The following is a 27,133-nucleotide window of genomic DNA, read 5'->3' as shown; positions in this document are numbered from 1 at the left end:
AAGGAAAGAAGAAAGTGAATAAATGTTTATAACTGAATATATTTATATATGTATATGCATGTGTTTTCTTTTTGTATTGGTTTTTTTTTATGAATTAAGTAACGTTTATGACAACCTTTTTCCAAAACACAATATATGGATTGGACTCTCACTATTATGTTAGATCCACTATGGACTGGACTCTCACTATTATGTTAGATCCACTATGGACTGGACTCTCACTATTATGTTAGATCCACTATGGACTGGACTCTCACTATTATGTTAGATCCACTATGGACTGGACTCTCACTATTATGTTAGATCCACTATGGACTGGACTCTCACTATTATGTTAGATCCACTATGGACTGGACTCTCACAATATTATGTTAAATCCACTATGGACTGGACTCTCACTATTATGTTAGATCCACTATGGACTGGACTCTCACTATTATGTTAGGTCCACTATGGACTGGACTCTCACTATTATGTTAGATCCACTATGGACTGGGCTCTCACTATTATGTTAGATCCACTATGGACTGGACTCTCACTATTATGTTAGATCCACTATGGACTGGACTCTCACTATTATGTTAGATCCACTATGGAGTGGACTCTCGCTATTATGTTAGATCCACTATGGACTAGACTCTCACTATTATGTTAAATCCACTATGGACTAGACTCTCACTATTATGTTAGATCCACTATGGACTGGACTCTCACTATTATGTTAGATCCACTATGGACTGGACTCTCACTATTATGTTAGATCCACTATGGACTGGGCTCTCACTATTATGTTAGATCCACTATGGACTGGACTCTCACTATTATGTTAGGTCCACTATGGACTGGCCTCTCACTATTATGTTGGATCCACTATGGACTGGACTCACACTATTATGTTAGATCCACTATGGACTGGACTCTCACAATATTATGTTAAATCCACTATGGACTGGACACTCACTATTATGTTAGATCCACTATGGACTGGACTCTCAGACTATTATGTTAGATCCACTATGGACTGGAATCTCACTATTATGTTAGATCCACTATGGACTGGACTCACACTATTATGTTAGATCCACTATGGACTTAATTCTCACAATATTATGTTAGATCCACTATGGACTGGACTCTCAGACTATTATGTTGGATCCACTATGGACTGGACTCTCACAATATTATGTTAAATCCACTATGGACTGGACTCTCACTATTATGTTAGATCCACTATGGACTGGGCTCTCACTATTATGTTAAATCCACTATGGACTGGGCTCTCACTATTATGTTAGATCCACTATGGACTGGGCTCTCACTATTATGTTAGATCCACTATGGACTGGACTCTCACTATTATGTTAGATCCACTATGGACTGGACTCTCACAATATTATGTTAAATCCACTATGGACTGGACTCTCACTATTATGTTAGATCCACTGTGGACTGGACTCTCACTATTATGTTAGATCCACTATGGACTGGACTCTCACTATTATGTTAGATCCACTATGGACTGGACTCTCACAATATTATGTTAAATCCACTATGGACTGGGCTCTCACTATTATGTTAGATCAACTATGGACTGGACTCTCACTATTATGTTAGATCCACTATGGACTGGACTCTCACAATATTATGTTAAATCCACTATGGACTGGACTCTCACTATTATGTTAGATCCACTATGGACTGGACTCTCACAATATTATGTTAAATCCACTATGGACTGGACTCTCACTATTATGTTAGATCCACTATGGACTGGGCTCTCACTATTATGTTAGATCCACTATGGACTGGGCTCTCACTATTATGTTAGATCCACTATGGACTGGACTCTCACTATTATGTTAGATCCACTATGGACTGGACTCTCACAATATTATGTTGGATCCACTATGGACTGGACACTCACTATTATGTTAGATCCACTATGGACTGGACTCTCAGACTATTATGTTAGATCCACTATGGACTGGAATCTCACTATTATGTTAGATCCACTATGGACTGGACTCTCACAATATTATGTTAAATCCACTATGGACTGGACTTTCACACTATTATGTTAGATCCAATATGGACTGGACTCTCACGATATTATGTTAAATCCACTATGGACTGGACTCTCACTATTATGTTAGATCCACTATGGACTGGACTCTCACAATATTATGTTAGATCCACTATGGACTGGACTCTCAGACTATTATGTTAGATCCACTATGGACTGGAATCTCACTATTATGTTAGATCCACTATGGACTGGACTCTCACTATTATGTTGGATCCACTATGGACTGGACTCTCACTATTATGTTAGATCCACTATGGACTGGACTCGCACAAATTATGTTGGATCCACTATGGACTGGACTCTCACACTATTATGTTAGATCCACTATGGACTGGACTCTCACAATATTATGTTAAATCCACTATGGACTGGACTCTCACGATTATGTTAGATCCACTATGGACTGGGCTCTCACTATTATGTTAGATCCACTATGGACTGGGCTCTCACTATTATGTTAGATCCACTATGGACTGGACTCTCACAATATTATGTTAAATCCACTATGGACTTGACTCTCACTATTATGTTAGATCCACTATGGACTGGACTCTCACTATTATGTTAGATCCACTATGGACTGGACTCTCACTATTATGTTAGATCCACTATGGACTGGGCTCTCACTATTATGTTAGATCCACTATGGACTGGGCTCTCACTATTATGTTAGATCCACTATGGACTGGACTCTCACTATTATGTTAGATCCACTATGGACTGGACTCTCACTATTATGTTAGATCCACTATGGACTGGACTTTCACTATTATGTTATATCCACTATGGACTGGACTCTCACAATATTATGTTAGATCCACTATGGACTAGACTCTCACAATATTATGTTGGATCCACTATGGACTGGACTCTCACTATTATGTTAGATCCACTATGGACTGGACTCTCACAATATTATGTTAGATCCACTATGGACTAGACTCTCACAATATTATGTTGGATCCACTATGGACTGGACTCTCACTATTATGTTAGATCCACTATGGACTGGACTCGCACAAATTATGTTGGATCCACTATGGACTGGACTCTCACAATATTATGTTAGATCCACTATGGACTGGACTCTCACAATAGTATGCTAGATCCACTCGACGTCCATTGCACCGGCTGCCCTAGGTAAGGTCCCCACATCTGCGGTCCTCTCCAAAGTTTCTCATTATCCCATTAGGTTGAGTTTTTCCTTGCCCTGATGTGGGATCTGAACCGAGGATGTCGTTGTGGCTTGCGCAGCCCTTTGAGACACTTGTGATTTAGGGCTGTATAAAAAAAAACATTGATTGGTTGCCATGGTGGCAGAACACATCAATGTCGATGTTTTTTTTGAAGATAAATAAGTGCTGAATATGTTATTGTTCTCTCGCTTTCATGACTTTTTTGTGCCCCAGTGCAGTATTAGGTCTAGTGACGCCCCTGACACAAACACACACACACACGCACGGTCAATAAAGGCGGATTCACACAGGATTATACCAAGTATCGTTGCTTGCCTACTGTTTACTACTGCGGTAACTTCTAACAGACATTTCCGCCATTTTGGATCGAGGTTCTTTGTTTACATTGTTCAACAAAGTCAGCTAATTTGTGTTTTTTAGGGCTTAAAATTCAGATAGCTTGCAAACGAGGGAACGCAACACACTCACCTTCATCTTCGCTTTTCAGATTGTTCTCCGTTGGTGGCGCTGATTCTCTTTCACTTTCTCTTTGACATGACGTCACCATCTTAGCATAGCAGTAGTCGTCCATCTTCTATCACGTCTTCAATCTTCACTTCAGGTAACACTCCGTCGCTCCACACTCAAAGTCCGTTTAATGGGCTCAAAAAATGTGAATAGTTGAAGTATTTGATGCTCTTTTTGAATCTATAAGATCGTAAATGTGAAACTTCTCCGGACAGCCACGTCGCTTAGTCCGCCATCTTGGATTTTCCGCTTTACCACTGTTCGCCGTGTTTGCGCATGCGCCAGAAGTTCGCAACTTCCGATCGACAACTGCTCTTTAAAAAATAAAATACCTTTTAAATAAGTAGCGGCCCTTTTCATCTCTTCTTACGTTCATGGCTCATAGTTGAAGTGCTCCTTATGGCGAAACAATTTTTGATATCATAATACTTTGGAGATAGAAATTAAACATAAATCAACAATGTTATATTCTGTCTTTTAGTGGGTTCAAGCAAACGGCAAGTTGTTTGACAAAGTAAGTCTTGTGAAAGTGTGAAACTCACACTACCCCATCCATCCATCCATCCATCCATTTCCTACCGCTTATTCCCTTTCGGGGCCACGGGGGGTGCTGGCGCCTATCTCAGCTACAATCGAGCGGAAGGCGGGGTACACCCTGGACAAGTCGCCACCTCATCGCAGACTCACACTACCTCAGTATACATTTTCAATATCATAGCATTTCACCCTTTTAAAATACAAAATACAAAAAGTATTTTGATATCAAAAATGTTTTCGAGATAAGGAGCACTTCAATTATGAGTCAGAAATGCAAGAAAAGATGAAAACGGCCGCTAGTTATTTAAAAGGTATTTTATTTTTCTCGCTACTATATTGGATCCACTTTGGACTTGATTCTCACGGTTACGTTAGATCCACTATGGATTGGACTTTCACAAAATCATGTTAGATTCGGTGCACACATATGTGGTCCTCTCCAAGGTTTCTCATAGTCATCATGGTCGACGTCCCACTGGGGTGAGTTTTTCCTTGCCCTCATGTGGGCCCTACCGAGGATGTCGTTGTGGTTTGTGCAGCCCTTTGAGGCACTTGTGATTTAGGGCTATATAAATAAACATTGATTAATTGATTGATTGATTGAAAAAACGTTTTCTCCTCATGACTTTTATCAGTAATATCCTCATTGAACGCTGACTTGTACTCGAACTCGGACCAACTGCACTCCGTGACGAAACAAACACGCTGACATAAGTAACAAACACAGAGGCTCCAGTTTTACACGAGGACCACTTTACTTTACTTTTGTTTTCAAAACTCCACTCCACCACAACTGTCACCACTTCCGCTCTTATCGCCTTCAAAATAAGAGCTCAAAGCATATACTATATAAGAGCTTATAACAGGCAAAGAGGCAAATCCATAAAAATAGGTTATCATTTTATTTTAAACTTGATGTGTGCCGATGACAAGAAACACTGACAAACTGAGTAGTGAATGAAAAGGAAACAAAACAAGCAAGTTTGAGTCTGGTTTAGCATCATTTTAATAAATAAACAAATGTAGGAGGAGTACCCTGCTTATCATGATGTGTACTGGGGCGGCATAGCTCGGTTGGTAGAGTGGTTGTGCCAGCAACTTGAGGGTTGCAGGTTCGATTCCCGCTTCAGCCACCCTAGTCACTGCCGTTGTGTCTTTGGGCAAGACACTTTACCCACCTGCCCCCAGTGCCACCCACACTGGTTTAAATCCAACTTAGATATTGGGTTTCACTTTGTAAAGCGCTTTGAGTCGCTCGAGAAAAGCGCTATATAAATATAATTTACTATTACATGTGCTTGTGTGCAATTGTAATACCAATGATTCAACTAAGAAAAACTTAAATCCACATATTGTATATTAAACATGTGAAGAAAACTCTCAATATTCCTACAATGTAGTGACAGGCAATTAAAAACATTGTGTTAAATATGTATTTTAAAAAAAAAAGTGGATTAAACATTAAAGGGGAACATTATCACCAAACCTATGCAAGCGTCAATATATACCTTGATGGTGCAGAAAAAAGACCATATATTTTTTTAACCGATTTCCGAACTCTTAATGGGTGAATTTTGGCAAATTAAACGCCTTTCTGTTTATCGGTCTTTTAGCGATGACGTCAGAACGTGACGTCACCGAGGTAACACACCCGCCATTTTCATTTTCACATTACAAACACCGGGTCTCAGCTCTGTTATTTTCCGTTTTTTTGACTATTTTTTGGAACCTTGGAGACATCATGCCTGGTGGGTGTGTTGTCGGAGGGTGTAACAACACTAACAGGGAGGGATTCAAGTTGCACCACTGGCCCCAAGATGCCAAAGTGTCTGCCGCCAGACCCCCATTGAATGTGCCAGAGTGTCTCCACATTTGACCGGCGATGCTAAGACAGACATGGCACAGAGATGTATGGATAACCTGCAGATGCATTTGCAACCATTAAGTCAACGAAATCACAAAGGTGAGTTTTGTTGATGTTGTTGACTTATGTGCTAATCAGACATATTTGGTCACGGCATGACTGCCAGCTAATCGATGCTAACATGCTATTTACGCCAGCTGTATGTACATTTTAAACTAGATACCCACATTTAATGCGAAACAAACACTTACCAATCGACGGATTTAAGTTGCTCCAGTGTCACAAGATGCGAAAGTCCTGATCGTTTGGTCCGCACATTTTACCGGCGATGCTAATAAGGCAGCCATGCTATGGGCCACTTTATTAGGTACACGCATGCTATGGCCGAATAGCGTCAATAGCTATTCGCTCAATAGCTTCAATTTCTTCTTCAATTTCGTTTTCGCTATCTGCCTCCATACTCCGACCATCTGTTTCAATACATGCGTAATCTGTTTAATCGCTTAAGCCGCTGAAATCAGAGTCTGAATCCGAGCTAATGTCGCTATATCTTGCTCTGCTATTCGCCATTGTTTGTTTACATTGGCAGCACTGTATGACGTCACAGGGAAACGGACAGTCGCATCGCAAATAGCGAAAATCAAGCACTTTAAAGCTTTTTTTAGGGATATTCCGGGGGGTGTAACATTTTGAAAAAAACTTCGAAAAATAAAACAAGCCACTGGGAACTGCTTTTTATTGTTTTTAACCCTTTTGAAATTGTGATAATGTTCCCCTTTAACTGTATTTACCTAAGGCATGGATAGAAACACTTGTATAATGAAAAATAAACAAAAAATATTTTCCTGAAAATCTTACAATGATAAAAAGTAGACGTTTAAAGTTTAAAAGGTAGTATGGCATTTTTTGAAAAACTTTAGTATTGATAGGCTTTAAACATTTATCATTCATGTCAAACTTATTGTTCATCTTTTTTAACTGCAGGATGTAGCTTAAAACCTAAACTAAACCAAACATTCAACAACATGACTTTAATATTATTTGTAGTATTGTTAAACCTAGTGTTGCATGGTATATTTAAATGTTGGTAAACAATATATAATCTGTTGGCGGTATTTAAAATTGAGATCAATTTCAGAAACAAAGATAGACTTATTCATAACTTCCTTAGTTAGAAATGAAATAAAGTAAGACTAAATGTAGCATTCTTGACAATAGTGGGCAGTGTTAAAGGGGAACATTATCACAATTTCAAAAGGGTTGAAAACGATAAAAATCAGTTCCCAGTGGCTTGTTGTATTTTTTTGAATATTTTTTCAAAATTTTACCGATCCCCGAATATCCTTAAAAAAAAACTATAAAGTGCTTGATTTTCGCGATGCGACTATCCATTTCCCTGTGACGTCACACAGTGCTGCCAATGTAAACAAACAATGGGAATACCACAGCAAGATATAGTGACATTAGCTCGGATTCAAACTCGGATTTCAGCGACTTAAGCGATTCAACAGATTACACATGTATTGAAACAGATGGTTGGAGTATGAAAGTATTGAAGAAGAAACTGAAACGATTGAGTGAATAGCTATTGACGCTATTCATAGCCATAGCATGGCCGAATAGCTGCGTTAGCATCGCCGGTAAAATGTGCGGACCAAACGATCAGGACTTCCGCATCTTGTGACACTGGAGCAACTTTTTTCGCATTAAATGTGGGTGGAAGGAAATGTAATATAGTTGCAAATGCATCTGCAGGTTATCCATACATCTCTGTGCCATGTCTGCTTTAGCACCGCCGGTAAATAGCATGTTAGCATCGATTAGCGTAGCATGTTAGCATCGATTAGCGTAGCATGTTAGCATCAATTAGCGTAGCATGTTAGCATCGATTAGCGTAGCATGTTAGCATCGATTAGCTGGCAGTCGTGGGGCGGTATAGCTCGGTTGGTAGAGTGGCCGTGCCAGCAACTTGAGGGTTGCAGGTTCGATTCCCGCTTCTGCCAGCCTAGTCACTGCCGTTGTGTCCTTGGGCAAGACACTTTACTCACCTGCTCCCAGTGCCACCCACACTGGTTTAAATGTAACTTAAATATTGGGTTTCACTATGTAAAGTGCTTTGAGTCACTAGAGAAAAGCGCTATATAAATATAATTCACTTCACAATTCACTTCACAGTCAACATCAACAAAACTCACCTTCGTGATTACTGTGACTTTATCGTTACAAATGCATCTGCAGGTTATCCATACATCTCTGTGCCATGTCTGTGTTGATTAGCGTAGCATGTTAGCATCGATTAGCTGGCGGTCACGCCGCAACCAAATATGTCTGATTAGCACATAAGTCAACATCAACAAAACTCACCTTTGTGATTTCGTTGACTATCGTTGCAAATGCATCTGCAGGTTATCCATACATCTCTGTGCCATGTCTGTCTTAGCATCGCCGGTCAAATGTGGAGACACTCTGGCACATTCAATGGGGGTCTGGCGGCAGACACTTTGGCATCTTCGGGCCAGTGGTGCAACTTGAATCCCTCCCTGTTAGTGTTGTTACACCCTCCGACAACACACCGACGAGGCATGATGTCTCCAAGGTTCCAAAAAATAGTCGAAAAAACGGAAAATAACAGAGCTGAGACCCGGTGTTTGTAATGTGTTGAAAATGAAAATGGCGGCTGTATTACCTTGGAGACGTCACGTTCTGTGGTCATCGCCTCCAGAGCGATAAACAGAAAGGTGTTTAATTCGCCAAAATTCACCCATTTAAAGTTCGAAAATCGGTTAAAAAAATAGATGGTCTTTTTCTGCACCATCAAGGTATATATTGACACTTACATAGGTCTGGTGATAATGTTCCACTTTAAGTAGAAACTGAAGGAATGATGATAAGTCACTGTGTGATCAATTGTCTCAGCATCATCCAACGATGGGGGGCGTGGTTACATTCAATCATGAAGGATGTGACTGTTCCCATTCCTACGACCCAGCACATTTGATTTCATTCATGAGATTGCACACATGCTTATATGACTGCTTCTTTCATTGCTACCTCAATCAACAGCTGTCAAGATCCGTTTTAAGACTACAACAGACAGGAGGGTGGGGACCCCCAGGCCCCTCATTGTAGAGCTTTGATAACAGGTCATCTTTATCTCAATGGTTAATTGTTCATATGTCTCTGATTTGCACATCAATCAGTCTGAGGAGTAAAAGTTGGCAAGTTTGTTATGCAAACAGTTAGCCAGCATCACTTATGTGTCAACATCAGTTTTGATTCATCTCACATTTGCAGTGAAAAAGGGTGTAGTGCAGGTTTGTGACACATGAGGCCCCAGGTCCCTGGACTGAAGAAGGAGTAACCAAGCACTTGAAGCATCATCTATCTTACTGTTCAGGAAGGTTTCAGATACAGAGAAGACATGGGGTCATGAGTGGATAAGATTATGCTCCAAATAATCCAAGTTTGCATGAATACGTCAGATATTTGTGAAAGAAGCAGTGAGGAGGTCCTGGGTAGGGTGGATGTCGCCACATATGAGCAACATACCACAAACTAAACAGCTAATTGCTTATTTTCCCTTGTGTGTTCTTGAGTGTCTTACTGCGGCTGCATGACGTGAGAACCTTTTACAGCACAATGAACAACTAAATGTTTTTTCTCCAGTGTGTGTTCTCATGTGTTGCCACAAAGAGCGGTTATAAGGGAAGCTTTTACCACAAACTGAACACTCATATGGTTTTTCACCTGTGTGTGTTCTCATGTGTTCAGTCAAAGTGCTCTTAACAGAAAAGCTTTTGTCACAAACTGAACAACTAAATGGTTTTTCACCAGTGTGTGTTCTCATGTGTTCAGTCAAATACCTCTTAGCAGAAAATATTTTGCCACAAACTGAACAACTAAATGATTTTTCACCTGTGTGTGTTCTCATGTGTTCAGTCAAAGAGGTATTTCGAGTAAAGATTTTGCCACAAACTGAACATTTACATGTTTTGTCACCTGTGTGTGTACTCATGTGTTGAGTCAAATGGCTATCTCGAGAAAAGCTTTTGCCACAAACTGAACAAATAAAAGGTTTTTCACCTGTGTGTGTTCTCATGTGTGGAGTCAAAGAGCTATTTCGAGAAAAGCTTTTGCCACAAACTGAACACTTAAATGGTTGTTTGCCCATATGTGTTCTCATGTGTTGAGTCAAATGGCTCTTTTTCGTAAAACTTTCAGCACAAACTGAGCAGCTCAAACATGTTTCACCTCTCTTCTCTGAAGAGCATTCAGAGTGTTTGTTGTCAGTGTGAGTCCTCATATCACCTTCACAGTCTGTATCGCTGCTCAAAGGTTCTTCAACCTCGTCTTCAGCCTCACTGTCTGATAGTGGAGCTAAGAGGTTGTCTACTTGTGGTTTCTCTTCATCATCTTCAGTCTTCACAGAGACAACAGTCAGTGGAAACTTGGTGTAATCAGCTTCCTCTCGTCCTAGAAGACACTCTCCCTCCTGAGTGATGCAGAGTTCCTCCTCTTCCTTTTTAATGCAGGGTGGTTGTGGAGTCTCCTGCTTCAAAGTGGAGCTCGCCCCGGGAGATTGAGGGGGAAGTTCTTCTGGATTACCCATCAGCTGCTGGACGTCTGCAAGACACAAACAACAAAAACACACTTTCTTCTATGTACTGTATGTGTGTGTAGTAGGGTTGTACAGTATACTGCTACTAATAAAGTATGGTGGTACTAATCAAGGGCTTCACGGTGGCAGAGGGGTTAGTGCGTCTGCCTCACAATACGAAGGTCCTGCAGTCCTGGGTTCAAATCCAGGCTTGGGATCTTTCCACTTTGACTTCCGGTTCCGGGTCAACGTGAATGACTGCTCGCTGACTGCTCTTGTTGCAAAAAAGCTAAGTATCGTTCTATCTGTGTGATTTTAACTGTTTTGCAGCTTTATTTACAACTTATCGAACATATTTAATAGTTCAATTTAACTTGCAAATCACCCGATCTCTGTCTCACCACTTCGCCCTCAGCTAGCTAGCTGCTAAGCTAACGAGGCTAGCGGAGAAAGGCAGCGCCGGTCTGAAGGAAGCTACTCCCCCGCCACCGTGACCACCACTTCCCGAAGACAGCTGGCACTCCACTCGGCGACGGAAAGTTTCTGTGAGTATGGCTTCCTGCGCTTCATGCACTTTACTCATGGATAGGTTGGCTTTGCTAGAGAGCCGTGTCCGCCAGTTAGAGCAGTGTAATTTCGTAACTTTAGATGTTGCGGACACATCTGCTAGCGTTAGCTGTAGCGAGCTAACTAGCCCAGCTTGTAGCAGCCCTAACCGGCCTACAAGCTACGGTGTACCGGTTGAGACGCATAATAGATTTAGCCCTTTAGCTAGTCCTACACCCCAGTCTACCGGGCACCACACTTTAGTCATAGGGGACTCCATCACCCGAAACATAAAGCTTAGCAAACCAGCCACAATTAAGTGTATTCCCGGGGGCAGAGCACCTGACATTGAAGCTAATCTTAGGGAGCTAACTCGCAACAGGTCTAGTAAGCACGTACGGCAGGCTAACCGCACCACTAGTTATGCGAATATAGTAATACACGTTGGCTCCAATGACGTTAGGATGAGACAATCAGAGATTACAAAGAGAAACATAGCCAGGGCTTGTAATCTCGCCAGAAAGATGTCCAGGCATCGAGTAATTGTCTCTGGCCCCCTGCCTGGGAGAGGCAATGATGAGAGATATAGCAGATTAGTCTCTCTTAACAGGTGGCTGGATAGCTTCTGCAGACAACAGGGATTTACGTTTATTGATAATTGGCCCTCTTTCTGGGGCAAACCTGGCTTGCTGAGGAGAGACGGCCTTCACCCTAACCAGGAAGGCGCTATCCTCTTGTCTCGGAACATAGACTTCGCATTGAGCCACATTTGACTAACTGCACTAGAGCAAGCCCGGTCACAGGCAATTACAGAGCCTGCTAGCCTGGGTATGGAGTCAGTTAAGTTAGAACTAGCCAGCGCCAGGCTGGATGATCCCTGTACACATAGCAATTTTCGTAGAATAATACACAACTCACAAAATGTTTTTTCTACTGTGTCTATGACTACGTCAGAGTTAGACATGCGTTCTACTGAGGTGGCAAATTATGATGCGTTCAGTTTATCGCAGCGCCAAGTAGACAATCTGAAAATTCCCGTCATATCAATTCCTAGATATGGTCGTAATTATTTTAAGTACACTGCGCATAATAAACGCAACATTATTAATATTGCTACTACGGATAATTTTATCAACAACTCCTTAAAACAGCCCACTACCTATAATATGGGCTTTCTAAACATCAGATCTTTGTCTCCCAAAACGTTATTAGTCAATGAGGTCATTAGAGACAACAACCTTAACGTCATCGGTCTTAGCGAAACCTGGCTTAAACCAGACGACTTTTTTGCGATAAATGAGGCATCCCCTCCTAACTATACGAATGCGCATATTGCCCGTCACCTCAAAAGGGGAGGGGGTGTCGCACTAATATACAACGAAAACTTTAACTTTAGTCCTAACTTAAATAATAAATATAAATCGTTTGAGGTGCTTTCTATGAAGTCTGCCACACCTCTGCCTCTGTGCCTGGCCGTTATCTACCGCCCCCCAGGGCCCTATTCGGACTTTATTAGTGAATTCTCAGAGTTTGTTGCTGATCTAGTGACGCACGCCGATAATATAATTATAATGGGGGACTTTAATATCCATATGAATACCCCATTGGACCCACCGTGCGTGGCGCTCCAGACTATAATTGATAGCTGTGGTCTCACACAAATAATAAATGAACCGACGCATCGCAGCGGTAATACGATAGACCTAGTGCTTGTCAGAGGTATCACCGTCTCCAAAGTTATGATACTCCCGTATACTAAAGTAATGTCCGATCATTACCTTATAAAATTCGAAGTTCAGACTCATGTTCGGCAAGCTAATAATAATAATAACTGCTATAGCAGCCGCAACCTTAATGCTGCCACAACGACGACTCTTGCGGACCTACTGCCCTCGGTAATGGCACCGTTCCCAAAGTATGTGGGGTCTATTGATAACCTCACTAACAACTTTAACAACGCCCTGAGCGAAACCATTGATAGTATAGCACCGCTGAAGTTAAAAAAGGCTCCAAAAAGGCGTACGCCATGGTTTACTGAAGAAACTAGAGCTCAGAAATTATTACGTAGAAAGCTGGAACGCAAATGGCGCACGACTAAACTTGAGGTGCACCATCAAGCATGGAGTGATGGTTTAATAACTTATAAACGCATGCTTACCTTAGCTAAAACTAATTATTACTCAAATCTCATCCGCATTAATAAAAACGATCCAAAATTTTTGTTTAGTACAGTAGCATCGCTAACCCAACAAGGGACTCCTTCCAGTAGCTCCACCCATTCGGCAGATGACTTTATGAAATTCTTTAATAAGAAAATTGAACTTATTAGAAAGGAGATTAAAGACAATGCGTCCCAGCTACAACGGGGTTATAGTAACACAGATACGATTGTATATACGGCGGATACTGCAAATATCCAAAATAGTTTCTCTCGTTTTTATGAAATAACATTAGAAGGATTGTTACAACGTGTAAATGGAATAAAACAAACAACATGTTTACTTGACCCACTTCCTGGGAAACTTATCAAGGAGCTTTTTGTATTATTAGGTCCATCAGTGCTAAATATTATAAACTTATCACTTTCCTCGGGCACTGTTCCCGTTGCATTCAAAAAAGCGGTTATTCATCCTCTCCTTAAAAGACCTAACCTCGATCCTGACCTCATGGTAAACTACCGACCGGTGTCTCACCTTCCCTTTATTTCGAAAATCCTCGAAAAAATTGTTGCAGAGCAGCTAAATGAGCACTTAGCGTTTAACAATCTATGTGAAACCTTTCAATCCGGTTTCAGGGCAAATCACTCGACTGAGACAGCCCTCGCAAAACTGACTAATGATCTATTGCTAACGATGGACTCTGATGCGTCATCTATGTTGCTGCTCCTCGATCTTAGCGCTGCTTTCGATACCGTCGATCATAATATTTTATTAGAGCGTATCAAAATACGAATTGGTATTTCAGACTCAGCCCTGTCATGGTTTAACTCTTATCTTACTGATAGGATGCAGTGCGTCTCCTATAACAGTGTGACCTCGGACTATGTTAAGGTAACGTGTGGAGTTCCCCAGGGTTCGGTCCTTGGCCCTGTACTCTTCAGCATCTACATGCTGCCGCTAGGTGACATCATACGCAAATACGGTATTAGCTTTCACTGTTATGCTGATGACACCCAACTCTACATGCCCCTAAAGCTGACCAACACGCCGGACTGTAGTCAGTTGGAAGCGTGTCTTAATGAAATTAAACAATGGATGTCCGCTAACTTTTTGCAACTTAATGCCAAAAAAACGGAAATGCTGATTATCGGTCCTGCTAGACACCGACCTCTATTTAATAATACAACTTTAACATTTGACAACCAAATAATAAAACAAGGTGACTCTGTAAAGAATCTGGGTATTATCTTCGACCCAACTCTCTCCTTTGAGTCACACATTAAAAGCGTTACTAAAACGGCCTTCTTTCATCTCCGTAATATCGCTAAAATTCGCTCCATTTGGTCCACTAAAGACGCCGAGATCATTATCCATGCGTTTGTTACGTCTCGTCTCGATTACTGTAACGTATTATTTTCGGGTCTCCCCATGTCTAGCATTAAAAGATTACAGTTGGTACAAAATGCGGCTGCTAGACTTTTGACAAGAACAAGAAAGTTTGATCATATTACGCCTGTACTGTATATACCTTTATATACATATATACATACATATATATACCTGTACTGGCTCACCTGCACTGGCTTCCTGTGCACTTAAGATGTGACTTTAAGGTTTTACTACTTACGTATAAAATACTACACGGTCTAGCTCCATCCTATCTTGCCGATTGTATTGTACCATATGTCCCGGCAAGAAATCTGCGTTCAAAGGACTCCGGCTTATTAGTGATTCCTAGAGCTCAAAAAAAGTCTGCGGGCTATAGAGCGTTTTCCGTTCGGGCTCCAGTACTCTGGAATGCCCTCCCGGTAACAGTTCGAGATGCTACCTCAGTAGAAGCATTTAAGTCTCATCTTAAAACTCATCTGTATACTCTAGCCTTTAAATAGACCTCCTTTTTAGACCAGTTGATCTGCCGCTTCTTTTCTTTCTCCTATGTCCCCCCCTCCCTTGTGGAGGGGGTCCGGTCCGATGACCATGGATGAAGTACTGGCTGTCCAGAGTCGAGACCCAGGATGGACCGCTCGTCGGGACCCAGGATGGACCGCTCGCCTGTATCGGTTGGGGACATCTCTACGCTGCTGATCCGCTTGAGATGGTTTCCTGTGGACGGGACTCTCACTGCTGTGTTGGAGCCACTATGGATTGAACTTTCACAGTATCATGTTAGACCCGCTCGACATCCATTGCTTTCAGTCCCCTGGAGGGGGGGGGTTGCCCACATCTGAGGTCCTCTCCAAGGTTTCTCATAGTCAGCATTGTCACTGGCGTCCCACTGAATGTGAATTCTCCCTGCCCACTGGGTGTGAGTTTTCCTTGCCCTTTTGTGGGTTCTTCCGAGGATGTTGTAGTCGTAATGATTTGTGCAGTCCTTTGAGACATTTGTGATTTGGGGCTATATAAATAAACATTGATTGATTGATTGAGTTTGCATGTTCTCCCCGTGAACGCGTGGGTTCCCTCCGGGTACTCCGGCTTCCTCCCACGTCCAAAGACATGCACCTGGGGATAGGTTGATTGGCAACACTAAATGGGCCCTAGTGTGTGAATGTTGTCTGTCTATCTGTGTTGGCCCTGTGATGAGGTGGCGACTTGTCCAGGGTGTACCCCGCCTTCCGCCCGATTGTAGCTGAGATAGGCGCCAGCGCCCCCCGCGACCCCAAAAAAAGGGAATAAGCGGTAGGAAATGGATGGATGGTACTAATCAATGGAAATCAGTACTATACCACCTTTGAAAAGTACGGGTACCGTCCTTTCATCTGAATGCCGCTGTTTTATACATTTTACTTTTTGAAACAGATACCGTTAATTTCTGGTATTACATTTTAAATCATTTACTGGCCGATAATAATAGTTTGCATTTAACTATCTTAAATGCAAACATGTAAACAAAACACATTAACGTCTTTTCCCATTGCAAACGTCTTAACCCGTGTCAAATTAAAAGTAGCAAAATATAGTAGACGTGGTCTTTTTTTCAAGCATACGCTCACTCATCCCTTTAACCGTTACAGGTTTAAGAATTTGCATGCACGTTTTTTTTGTTTTTTTTTACGATAACATTTTTATGATCGTACCAAGTCTTAATTGAAATTGAGATAGAAAACACTAACTTACTCTAAAATCAATCGAATAACTTGATGGACTCGATGAATAACTTAGCTTAGTAATGCAAACTGAAAATTTTAAAGGCGGCATTTGCCACACATAGGAAACTGTTGTTTTGCTTTTGTCTAGCATTAAAAGATTACAGTTGGTACAAAATGCGGCTGCTAGACTTTTGACAAGAACAAGAAAGTTTGATCACATTACGCCTGTACTGTATATACCTTTATATACATATATACATACATATATACTGTATATACCTTTATATACATATATACATACATATATACCTATACTGTATATACCTTTATATACATATATACATACATATATACCTATACTGTATATACCTTTATATACATATATACATACATATATACCTGTACTGTATATACCTTTATATACATATATACATACATATAAACCTATACTGTATATACCTTTATATACATATATACATACATATATACCTGTACTGTATATACCTTTATATACATATATACATACATATATACCTATACTGTATATACCTTTATATACATATATACATACATATATACCTATACTGTATATACCTTTATATACATATATACATACATATATACCTGTACTGGCTCACCTGCACTGGCTTCCTGTGCACTTAAGATGTGACTTTAAGGTTTTACTACTTACGTATAAAATACTACACGGTCTAGCTCCATCCTATCTTGCCGATTGTATTGTACCATATGTCCCGGCAAGAAATCTGCGTTCAAAGGACTCCGGCTTATTAGTGATTCCCAAAGCCCAAAAAAAGTCTGCGGGCTATAGAGCGTTTTCATTTCGGGCTCCAGTACTCTGGAATGCCCTCCCGGTAACAGTTCGAGATGCTACCTCAGTAGAAGCATTTAAGTCTCACCTTAAAACTCATTTGTATACTCTAGCCTTTAAATAGACTCCCTTTTTAGACCAGTTGATCTGCCGTTTCTTTTCTTTTTCTCCTATGTCCCACTCTCCCTTGTGGAGGGGGTCCGGTCCGATCCGGTGACCATGTACTGCTTGCCTGTGTATCGGCTGGGGACATCTCTGCGCTGCTGGTCCGCCTCCACTTGGGATGGTTTCCTGCTGGCTCCGCTGTGAACGGGACTCTCGCTGCTGTGTTGGATCCGCTTTGGACTGGACTCTCGCGACTGTGTTGGATCCATTATGGATTGAACTTTCACAGTATCATGTTAGACCCGCTCGACATCCATTGCTTTCCTCCTCTCCAAGGTTCTCATAGTCATCATTGTCACCGACGTCCCACTGGGTGTGAGTTTTCCTTGCCCTTATGTGGGCCTACCGAGGATGTCGTAGTGGTTTGTGCAGCCCTTTGAGACACTAGTGATTTAGGGCTATATAAGTAAACATTGATTGATTGATGATTGATGTGACTTTTGCATTCTTTCATCTCCTCTGATGTGAACTCCACTGCCTTCTTCAAGCTAACAATCATGGCGGCTCTTTCTTTACATTCTTCAACAAAGTCGGCTAATTTCTATAATTAAGGGCTTGAAATTCAAATAGCTTTCAATTACGGAACTCAACTCACTCACCTTCATCTTCCGTCTTTATCTCCGTTGGTGATTTGCTGGAAGTTTCTGATTCTCTTTCACTTTCTCTTTGACATGACGTCACCATCTTAGCATAGCAGTAGTCGTCCATCTTCTATCACGTCTTCAATCTTCACTTCAGATATCGCTCCAAACTCAATGCGCATTTCGTGGCTTTGGGAAATGCGAATTGAGATATTTTTTGCTATATTTGCTGTGAATCATATGACTTTAAGATCGTCAATTCAAAGGATATCCAAAAAAACATAGTCGGCGGTCTCCGGCTGCACATACAATTGCGCATGCGCTAGAAGTCAGCAACTTCCGTTTCCTACTCCAAAGCAGTTATTTTTCAAAATAAAGGCCTTTCAATCTTTTTTTAAAGCAATGGTTTGCAAAAGTATCTAATGTCAAATAATCTACAACTACTCTTTGAAAAAAAAATATATATATTCATATTATATATATTTATATTCTATTTAATAATACAACTTTAACATTTGACAACCAAACAATTAAACAAGGCGACACGGTAAAGAATCTGGGTATTATCTTCCACCCAACTCTCTCCTTTGAGGCACACATTAAAAGCGTTACTAAAACGGGTTTCTTTCATCTCCGTAATATCGCTAAAATTTGCTCCATTTTGCCCACTAAAGACGCTGAGATCATTATCCATGCGTTTGTTACGTCTCGTCTCGATTACTGTAACGTATTATTTTCGGGTCTCCCCATGTCTAGCATTAAAAGATTACAGTTGGTACAAAATGCGGCTGCTAGACTTTTTCATTTCGGGCTCCAGTACTCAGTTAGGGATGCTACTTCAGTAGAAGCATTTAAGTCCCATCTTAAACTCATTTGTATACTGTAGCCCAGTGGTTCTCAACCTTTTTTTAGTGATGTACCCACTATGAACATTTTTTTAATTCAAGTACCCCCTAATCAGAGCAAAGCATTTTTGGTTGAAAAAAAGAGAGATAAAGAAGTAAAATACAGCACTATGTCATCAGTTTCTGATTTATTAAATTGTATAACAGTGCAAAATATTGCTCATTTGTAGTGGTCTTTCTTGTACTATTTGGAAAAAAAGATATAAAAATAACTAAAAACCTGTTGAAAAATAAACAAGTGATTCAACTATAAATAAAGATTTCTCCCCATAGAAGTAATCATCAACTTAAAGTGCCCTCTTTGGGGATTGTAATAGAGATCCATCTGGATTCATCAACTTACTTATAAACATTTCTTCACAAAAAAAGTAATCTTTAACATCAATATTTATGGAACATGTCCACAAAAAATCTAGCTGTCAACACTGAATATTGCATTGTTGCATTTCTTTTCACACTTTATGAACTTACATTCATAAGATGTTGAATTATTATTCAATAAATATATTTATAAAGGATTTTTGAATTTTTGCTATTATTAGAATATTTAAAAAAAAATCTCACGTACCCCTTGGCATACCTTCAAGTACCCCCAGGGGTACGCGTACCCCCATTTGAGAACCACTGCTCTAGCCTTTAAACAGACCCCCTTTTTAGACCGGTTGATCTGTTGTTTCTTTTATTTTTCTCCTCTGCCCCCCTCTCCCTTGTGGAGGGGGGGGGGGGGCACAGGTCCGGTGGCCATGGATGAAGGACTGGTGGTCCAGAGTCGGGACCCAGGATGGACCGCTCGCTTGTGTATCGGCTGGGGACATCTCTGCGCTGCTGATCCGCCTCCGCTTGGGATGGTTTCCTGCTGGCTCCACTATGGACGGGACTCTCGCCGTTATGTTAGATCCACTATAGATTGGACTTTCACAATATCATGTTAGATCCGCTCGACATCCATTGCTTTCGGTCCCCTGGGGGTTGCCCACATATGCGGTCCTCTCCAAGGTTTCTTATAGTCATCATTGTCACTGTCACTGACGTCCCACTGGGTGTGAGTTTTTCCTTGCCCTTATTTGGGCTCTGTACCGAGGATGTCGTTGTGTTTCGTGCAGCCCTTTGAGACACTTTGAGACACTATATAAATAAAAAAATGATTGATTGATTTACAAGCACATGCACAGACTTTTAAGATGGCTGTTGTTCAAACCAGAAAAAGGGCAATTATCAAATAAAAAAATCATACAATATAAACACTACAAGAAACAAATATTTTTCGACCTACTTATTTTTTTTTGTTTTGTTAAAAACCTTTAGAAAGTCCAATCATGACTTTGAATAAAGAAGAAAAGCCCTAAGAGTGTAGATCTCCACCAGGACCAATCCTATTGTTCACCTGCTACTAAATTGTGTGCCATCTCATGTGTATCGTGTGCTGCTATGACAATAAACTTCCATGAATCCTGTAAAACAGCAGACAGTTAGTAATATGGTTTCACATCAAAATGTTGGTGAAACTGCTCATTTCTACCTGGCGATAGGTGGCTCTAACTGTAGTGCTAATCACTCACCAGCAGAAAGCCCTCATCGCACTGCTAATCAATAACTACCATCTTAGGCACTTAACATCACTAATCACCAGTTAACAAATGTCAACTATCTTAAATGCAAACATGAAAACAAGACACATTAACGTCTTTCCCCATTACAAACATCTTAACCCAAACCAGGGGGAGTCAAACTCATTTTAGCTGAGGGCCTGCATGGAGGAAAATCTATTTCCATGTGGGCCGGACGGGTAAAATCATGGCTTGGTAAATTAAAAATACGACTGCGACAACTTTAGATTGTTTTCTTTATTTTACTTTGGCCGAAAATAGAACAAGCACATTCTGAAAATGTACATATCACAAATAATCCTCTTGACAAAACACTTCAAGTTAGTTCAACATTTAGAGGAAAAAAATGGTGCATTTTCAGAGACACCTTGAAGACCACAATGAACTTAGACTTAAAGGCTTACTGAAATGAGATTTTCTTATTCAAACGGGGACAGCAGGTCCATTCTATGTGTCATACTTAATCATTTCACGATATTGCCATATTTTTGCTGAAAGGATTTAGTAGAGAACATCCACGATAAAGTTCGCAACTTTTGGTCGCTAATAAAAAAAGCCTTGCCTGTACCGGAAGTAGCAGACGATGACGTCACCCGTGTGAGGGCTCCTCACATCCTCACATTGTTTATAATGGGAGCCTCCAACAAAAAGAGCTATTCGGACCGAGAAAGCGACAATTTCCCCATTAATTTGAGCGAGGATGAAAGATTCGTGGATGAGGAAAGTTAGAGTGAAGCACTAAAAGAAAAAAAAAGGCGACGGCTCCAGGCGGCGGCAGTGGGAGCCTTTCAGATGTAATTAGACACATTTACTAGGATCACTCTGGAAAATCCCTTATCTGCTTATTGTCAGGCTTGGACATGGATGGTGTGTGCTCCTTCGACGCAGCGGGATTAAAAGACGAGCCAGGCGTGAGTTCAGGTACATGATTTATTAAACAAACAAACAAATTACAAAAAGGCAAACCAAGGACGCGCTCTGTGGCGGATAAAAATCTGTACTATACTTAAAACAAAACAATGGCATGACTATATACAAACAAAACAAAAACTAGCACTGTGGCATAAATACATAAACTTACACGGCATGGAACTGTGGACGAGGACGTGAGGGTTTGAACAGCATGGGTGGGGTGCGTGCGAGTGTGAGAAGATCCCAGAATGATGAACAGAAAGAAAATTACTTAAATACTACTGTGATAATCAGGAACAGGTGCGGGACCGAGGGCAGGGGCGTGACAAGGTGGGAACTAATACGTTGGCATGGAAACAAACAAAACCAGGAAGTGCAAAACGTGACTGATTGTCCAAAATCAAAAACATAACATGACAAAACAAAACATGATCCATAGGTGTGACACTTATTGTATTAATAGTGTTTTATTGAGATTATAAAGTCATACCTGAAAGTCGGATGGCTGCGGTGAACGCCACTGTCTCTGAGAGAAGCCGAGGAGCCAAGATCACATCTGCCTTTTTGAGCTGCAGGAGGTCGCATTTTCCACTCAAGTCTCCGGTAAGAGCCGACTTAATATCACAATTTTGTTGTGAGACTTATTGTATTAATAGTGTTTTAGTGAGATTATAAAGTCATACCTGAAAGTGGGATGGCTGCGGTGAACGCCAGTGTCTCTGAGAGAAGCCGAGGAGCCAAGATCACAGCTGCCTTTCTGAGCTGCAGGAGGTCGCATTTTCCACTCAAGTCTCCGGTAAGAACCGACTTAATATCACAATTTTCCCATCCCAAAACTTGCTGGTTGACGTAGAGAAACATGTTGGCTTGACCGCTCTGTGTTAAAGCTTCAAAACAAACAAAGAAACACCGGCTGTGTCTCGGTGCTGAAGGCAGCTGCAATACACCGCTTTCCACCAACAGCATTCTTCTTTGACGTCTCCATTATTAATTGAACAAATTGCAAAGGATGGGGCTGAAATGTCTGCTCCAACCGATAACATCACAAGCACACGTCATGATTCCGCGACGTTTTCAACAGGATACCTCGCAGAAAATTTAAAATTGCAGTTTAGTAAACATGTGTTGCAATGTTAATATTTCATCATTGATATATAAACTATCAGACTAGTAGTGGCTTTCAGTAGGCCTTTAATCTCAGTGTTTCTCCAAAGCAATTCCACTTTAAGTCACAACCCATTCAGGACTGAACAAAAAACAACTACCTCATTTGTCATTCCCACATATTAATCCTGTGCTAACTCAACAAACCATACACACTGAGGTAGAAACTATTCAAGAGTGTTGAGTTACTTCCTGTCTTCTAGACATAATGTGTATTGACAGAAAAATAAAAGCAGTGCAATGTGTGAACAATTTCAACAAAGCCCAAATAAAAAGTAGAAAGAGTGACAGTATTGCAGTAAATCACACACTGTTCACTTTCTTTACATTTGCACAGAAGACAATCATTTTCACAGAACTATATCAGTGTGCAGTGTCTCATGCTGCATTTGAAGTGGGGTTACTGATTGATTATTTTACTCCTCTTTTACGTTGGCTGGAGGGGGAGGAGTCACATTTTACACTCGCTACACAAACTACAAAACCCAAAATTGTGTTAGATGTAAATATAAACAGAATACAATGATTTGCAAATCCTTTTCAACCCATATTCAATTGAATATGCTACAAACACAAGATATTTGATGTTCAAACTCATAAACTTTACTTTTTTTTGCAAATAATAATTAATTTAGAATTTCATGGCTGCAACACGTGCCAAAGTAGTTGGGAAAGGGCATGTTCACCACTGTGTTACATCACCTTTTCTTTTAACAACACTCAATAAACGTTTGGGAAGTGAGGAAACTAATTGTTGAAGCTTTGAAAGTGGAATTCTTTCCCATTCTTGTTTTATGTAGAGCTTCAGTCGTTCAACAGTCCGGGGTCTCCACTGTCCTATTTTGCGTTTCATAATGCGCCACACATTTTCGATGGGGGACAGTTCTGGACTGCAGGCGGGCCAGGAAAGTACACGCAGTCTTTTTTTATGAAGCCACACTGTTGTAACACGTGCTGAATGTGGCTTGGCATTGTCTTGCTGAAATAAGCAGGGGCGTCCATGAAAAAGACGGCGCTTAGATGGCAGCATATGTTGTCCCAAAACCTGTATGTACCTTTCAGCATTAATGGTGCCTTCACAGATGTGTAAGTTACCCATGCCTTGGGCACTAATACACCCCCATACCATCACACATGTGTAAGTTACCCATGCCTTGGGCACTAATACACCCCCATACCATCACACATGTGTAAGTTACCCATGCCTTGGGCACTAATACACCCCCATACCATCACAGATGCTGGCTTTTGAACTTTGCGTCGATAACAGTCTGGATGGTTCGCTTCTCCTTTGGTCCGGATGACACGATGTCGAATATTTCCAAAAATAATTTGAAATGTGGACTCGTAAGACCACAGACCACTTTTCCACTTTGCATCCGTCCACCTCGATGATCTCGGGCCCAGAGAAGCCTGCAACGTTTCTGGGTGTTGTTGATAAATGGCTTTCGCTTTGAATAGTAGAGCTTTAACTTGCACTTACAAATGTAGGGACAAACTGTATTTAATGTCAGTGGTTTTCAGAAGTATTCCCGAGCCCATGTGGTGATATCCTTTAGAGATTGATATCGGTTTTTGATACAGTGCCGTCTGAGGGTTTGAAAGTCACGGTCATTCAATGTTGGTTTCCGGCCATGCCGCTTACGTGGAGTGATTTCTCCAGATTCTCTGAACCTTTTGATGATATTATGGACCTAGATGTTGAAATCCCTCAATTTCTTGCAATGTCACTTTGAGAAAGGTTGTTCTTAAACTGTTTGACTATTTGCTCACGCAGTTGTGGACAAAGGGGTGTACCTCGCCCCATCCTTTCTTGTGAAAGAATGAGCTGCTTTTATAGCCAATCATGGCACCCACCTGTTCTCAATTAGCCTGCACACCTGTGGAATGTTCCAAATAAGTGATTGATGAGCATTCCTTAACTTTATCAGTGTTTATTGCCACCTTACCCAACTTCTTATTCACGTGTTGCTGGCATCAAATTCTAAAGTTAATGAATATTTGCAAAAAAATTCATGTTAATCAGTTTGAACATCAAATATGTTGTCTTTGTGGCATATTCAACTGAATATGGGTTAAAAAGGATTTTCAAATCATTGTATTCCGTTTATATTTACATCTAACACAATTTCCCATCTCATCTAGAAACGGGGTTTGTAAACAGATAATTGGTTATTTTCTCTTGTGTGTTCTCATGTGTTTTACTGCGTCTCCATTACGTGGGAACCTTTTACAGCACACTGAACAACTAAATGGTTTTTCACCTGTGTGTGTTCTCATGTGTTCATTCAAACGGCTCTTAATAGAATAGTTTTCACCACAAATCAAACAGTTAAATGGTTTTTCACCTGTGTGTGTTTTCATGTGTTGAGTCAAAGAAAAATTTCGATAAAAGATTTTGCCACAAACTGAACAATTACATGTTTTTTCACCTGTGTGTTGTCTCATGTGTAGAGTCAAACGGCAATTTTGAGAAAAGCTTTTGTCACAGACTAAACATTTAAATGTTTTTTCACCTGTGTGTGTTCTCACGTGTTGAGTCAAATGGCAATTTTGAGAAAAACTTTCGCCGCAAACTGGACAATTAAAAGGTTTTTCACCTGAGTGTGTTCTCATGTGTTGAGTCAAATGGCTATTTTGAGAAAAGATTTTGCCACAAATTGAACAATTGAATGGTTTTTCACCTGTGTGTGTTCTCATGTGTTGAGTTACATGGCTATTTCGAGAAAAGCTTTTGCCACAAACTGAACAAATAAATGGTTTTTCCCCTGTGTGTGTTCTCATGTGTTCAGTCAAAGAGCTATTTCGAGAAAAGCTTTTGTCACAAACTGAACAATTAAATGCATTTTCTCCTGTGTGTGTTGTCATGTGTTGGGTCAAATTCCTCTTAACAGAAAAGCGTTTGCCACAAACTGAACAAATGAATGTTATTTTTCCTATGTGTGTTCTCCTGTGTCCAGTCAAATGGCTTTTTTGAGAAAAGGATGCGCCACAAACTGAACAATTAAATGGTTTTACTCCTTTGTGTTTTCTGATATGTCGATTCAAATGGCTATTTTGAGAAAAGCTTACGCCACAAACTGAACAATTAAATATTTTTTCACCTGTGTGTGTTCTCATGTGTCGAGTCAACATGCTCTTAACAGAAAAGCTTTTAGCACAAACTGAGCAGGTCAAATATGTTTTACCTCTCTTCTTTGAAGAGCATTCAGAGTGTTTGTTGTCAGTGTGAGTCCTCATATCACCTTCACAGTCTGTATCGCTGCTGAAAGGTTCTTCAACCTCGTCTTCAGCCTCACTATCTGATAGTGGAGCTAAGAGGTTGTCTACTTGTGGTTTCTCTTCATCATCTTCAGTCTTCACAGAGACAACAGTCAGTGGAAACTTGGTGTAATCAGCTTCCTCTCGTCCTAGAAGACACTCTCCCTCCTGAGTGATGCAGAGTTCCTCCTCTTCCTTTTTAATGCAGGGTGGTTGTGGAGTCTCCTGCTTCAAAGTGGAGCTCCCCCCTGACTGAGTTGAAACTTCTTCTGGATTACAGATCAGCTGCTGGACGTCTGCAAGACAAACACAAATAAAAAAAACACACTTTATTCTATGTACTGTATGTGTGTGTAGTAGGGTTGTACAGTATACTGCTACTAATAAAGTATTGTGGTACTAATCAATTGAAATCGGTACTATACCACCTTTGAAAAGTACCGGTACCGTTCTTTCATGTGAATGCTGCTGTGTGGCGGTGACTACAGAGCCGAGGCGCATGATGTTGAGTGTGTCAAAACGCACACACAAAGTGCATACAAGCAATAACATCTTGGAGAGGAAGAAAGGCAACAAAGGACAATTCTACTGGTTAATAAAGAGGGTGTGTGAAGTGCAATATGGAGGTATTTGGGCTTCTAAACTAACAATAAAGGTGACACTTTAAACAGGGAGCCGCCGCTCTGCAAGGGTTGCTTTACACCTTTCCTGTTTGTGGGCTCCCAGAACGTGGTCGAGGAGCGCAGTTGAGACGTTCCCTCCAGGACCCATGTTTTGTCGGGGGTAACACTGGGTCCAAAAAGCTCCCCTCTTTAGTCAGAAGGACGAGGCCGTCGATTAGTTACAACATGCTCACTTTATTTATTAATTCCACAGGGCACAACCGGACATTCACCATGCTCAATCCTTGCCCCAATCTTATTTGCGCTTTACCTTCTCCCCCTTGGTTCTATTTTTAGGAAGTATGGTATTGCATTTTATTTTTATGCCGATGATTGCCAGATCTATTTTCCCATGGCACAAAATAACACGGTTCAACGTCTCATTGACTGCCTGCACGACATCAAAGCCTGGCTTTCAGCTAACTTTCTGAGCCTAAATGAAGACAAAACAGAACTTATGTTGTTC

General features: G+C 40.8%; 4 protein-coding genes across 4 annotated transcripts in view; 1 reads left to right on the top strand and 3 right to left on the bottom strand.

Moving 5' to 3' along the window:
- The window catches only part of LOC133551230 (zinc finger protein 771-like), a 172,868-nt gene extending 168,797 nt beyond the window's left edge, over positions 1-4,071 (bottom strand). The window contains exon 1 of the transcript XR_009806466.1: positions 3,751-4,071. The gene's annotated coding sequence lies outside the window, so the exon portion shown is untranslated. The remainder of the gene's footprint in view (positions 1-3,750) is intronic.
- The window catches only part of LOC133548443 (gastrula zinc finger protein XlCGF57.1-like), a 351,444-nt gene that overhangs the window by 33,146 nt on the left and 291,165 nt on the right, over positions 1-27,133 (top strand). The gene's annotated exons all lie outside the window — the stretch shown is intronic.
- LOC133556620 (zinc finger and SCAN domain-containing protein 2-like) lies at positions 8,957-10,831 on the bottom strand. The gene has a single exon (XM_061906771.1). It carries the CDS (start codon positions 10,797-10,799, stop codon positions 9,762-9,764), a length of 1,038 nt encoding a protein of 345 aa, XP_061762755.1. The 5' UTR covers positions 10,800-10,831; the 3' UTR covers positions 8,957-9,761.
- Positions 21,617-25,926, bottom strand: LOC133556992 (zinc finger protein 436-like). The gene has a single exon (XM_061907309.1). It carries the CDS (start codon positions 25,877-25,879, stop codon positions 24,917-24,919), a length of 963 nt encoding a protein of 320 aa, XP_061763293.1. The 5' UTR covers positions 25,880-25,926; the 3' UTR covers positions 21,617-24,916.

This window comes from Nerophis ophidion, linkage group LG01, assembly GCF_033978795.1.
Source record: "Nerophis ophidion isolate RoL-2023_Sa linkage group LG01, RoL_Noph_v1.0, whole genome shotgun sequence".
NCBI lineage: Eukaryota > Metazoa > Chordata > Actinopteri > Syngnathiformes > Syngnathidae > Nerophis > Nerophis ophidion.
Note: the sequence above shows the minus strand (reverse complement) of the source record. Positions and strands in the feature narration are given on the sequence as shown.

Coding starts and splice junctions, on each gene's coding strand:
- LOC133556620 (XM_061906771.1), bottom strand. CDS start 10,799: ATGGGTAATCCAGAAGAACTTCCCCCTCAATCTCCCGGGGCGAGCTCC.
- LOC133556992 (XM_061907309.1), bottom strand. CDS start 25,879: ATGTTGACTCGACACATGAGAACACACACAGGTGAAAAAATATTTAAT.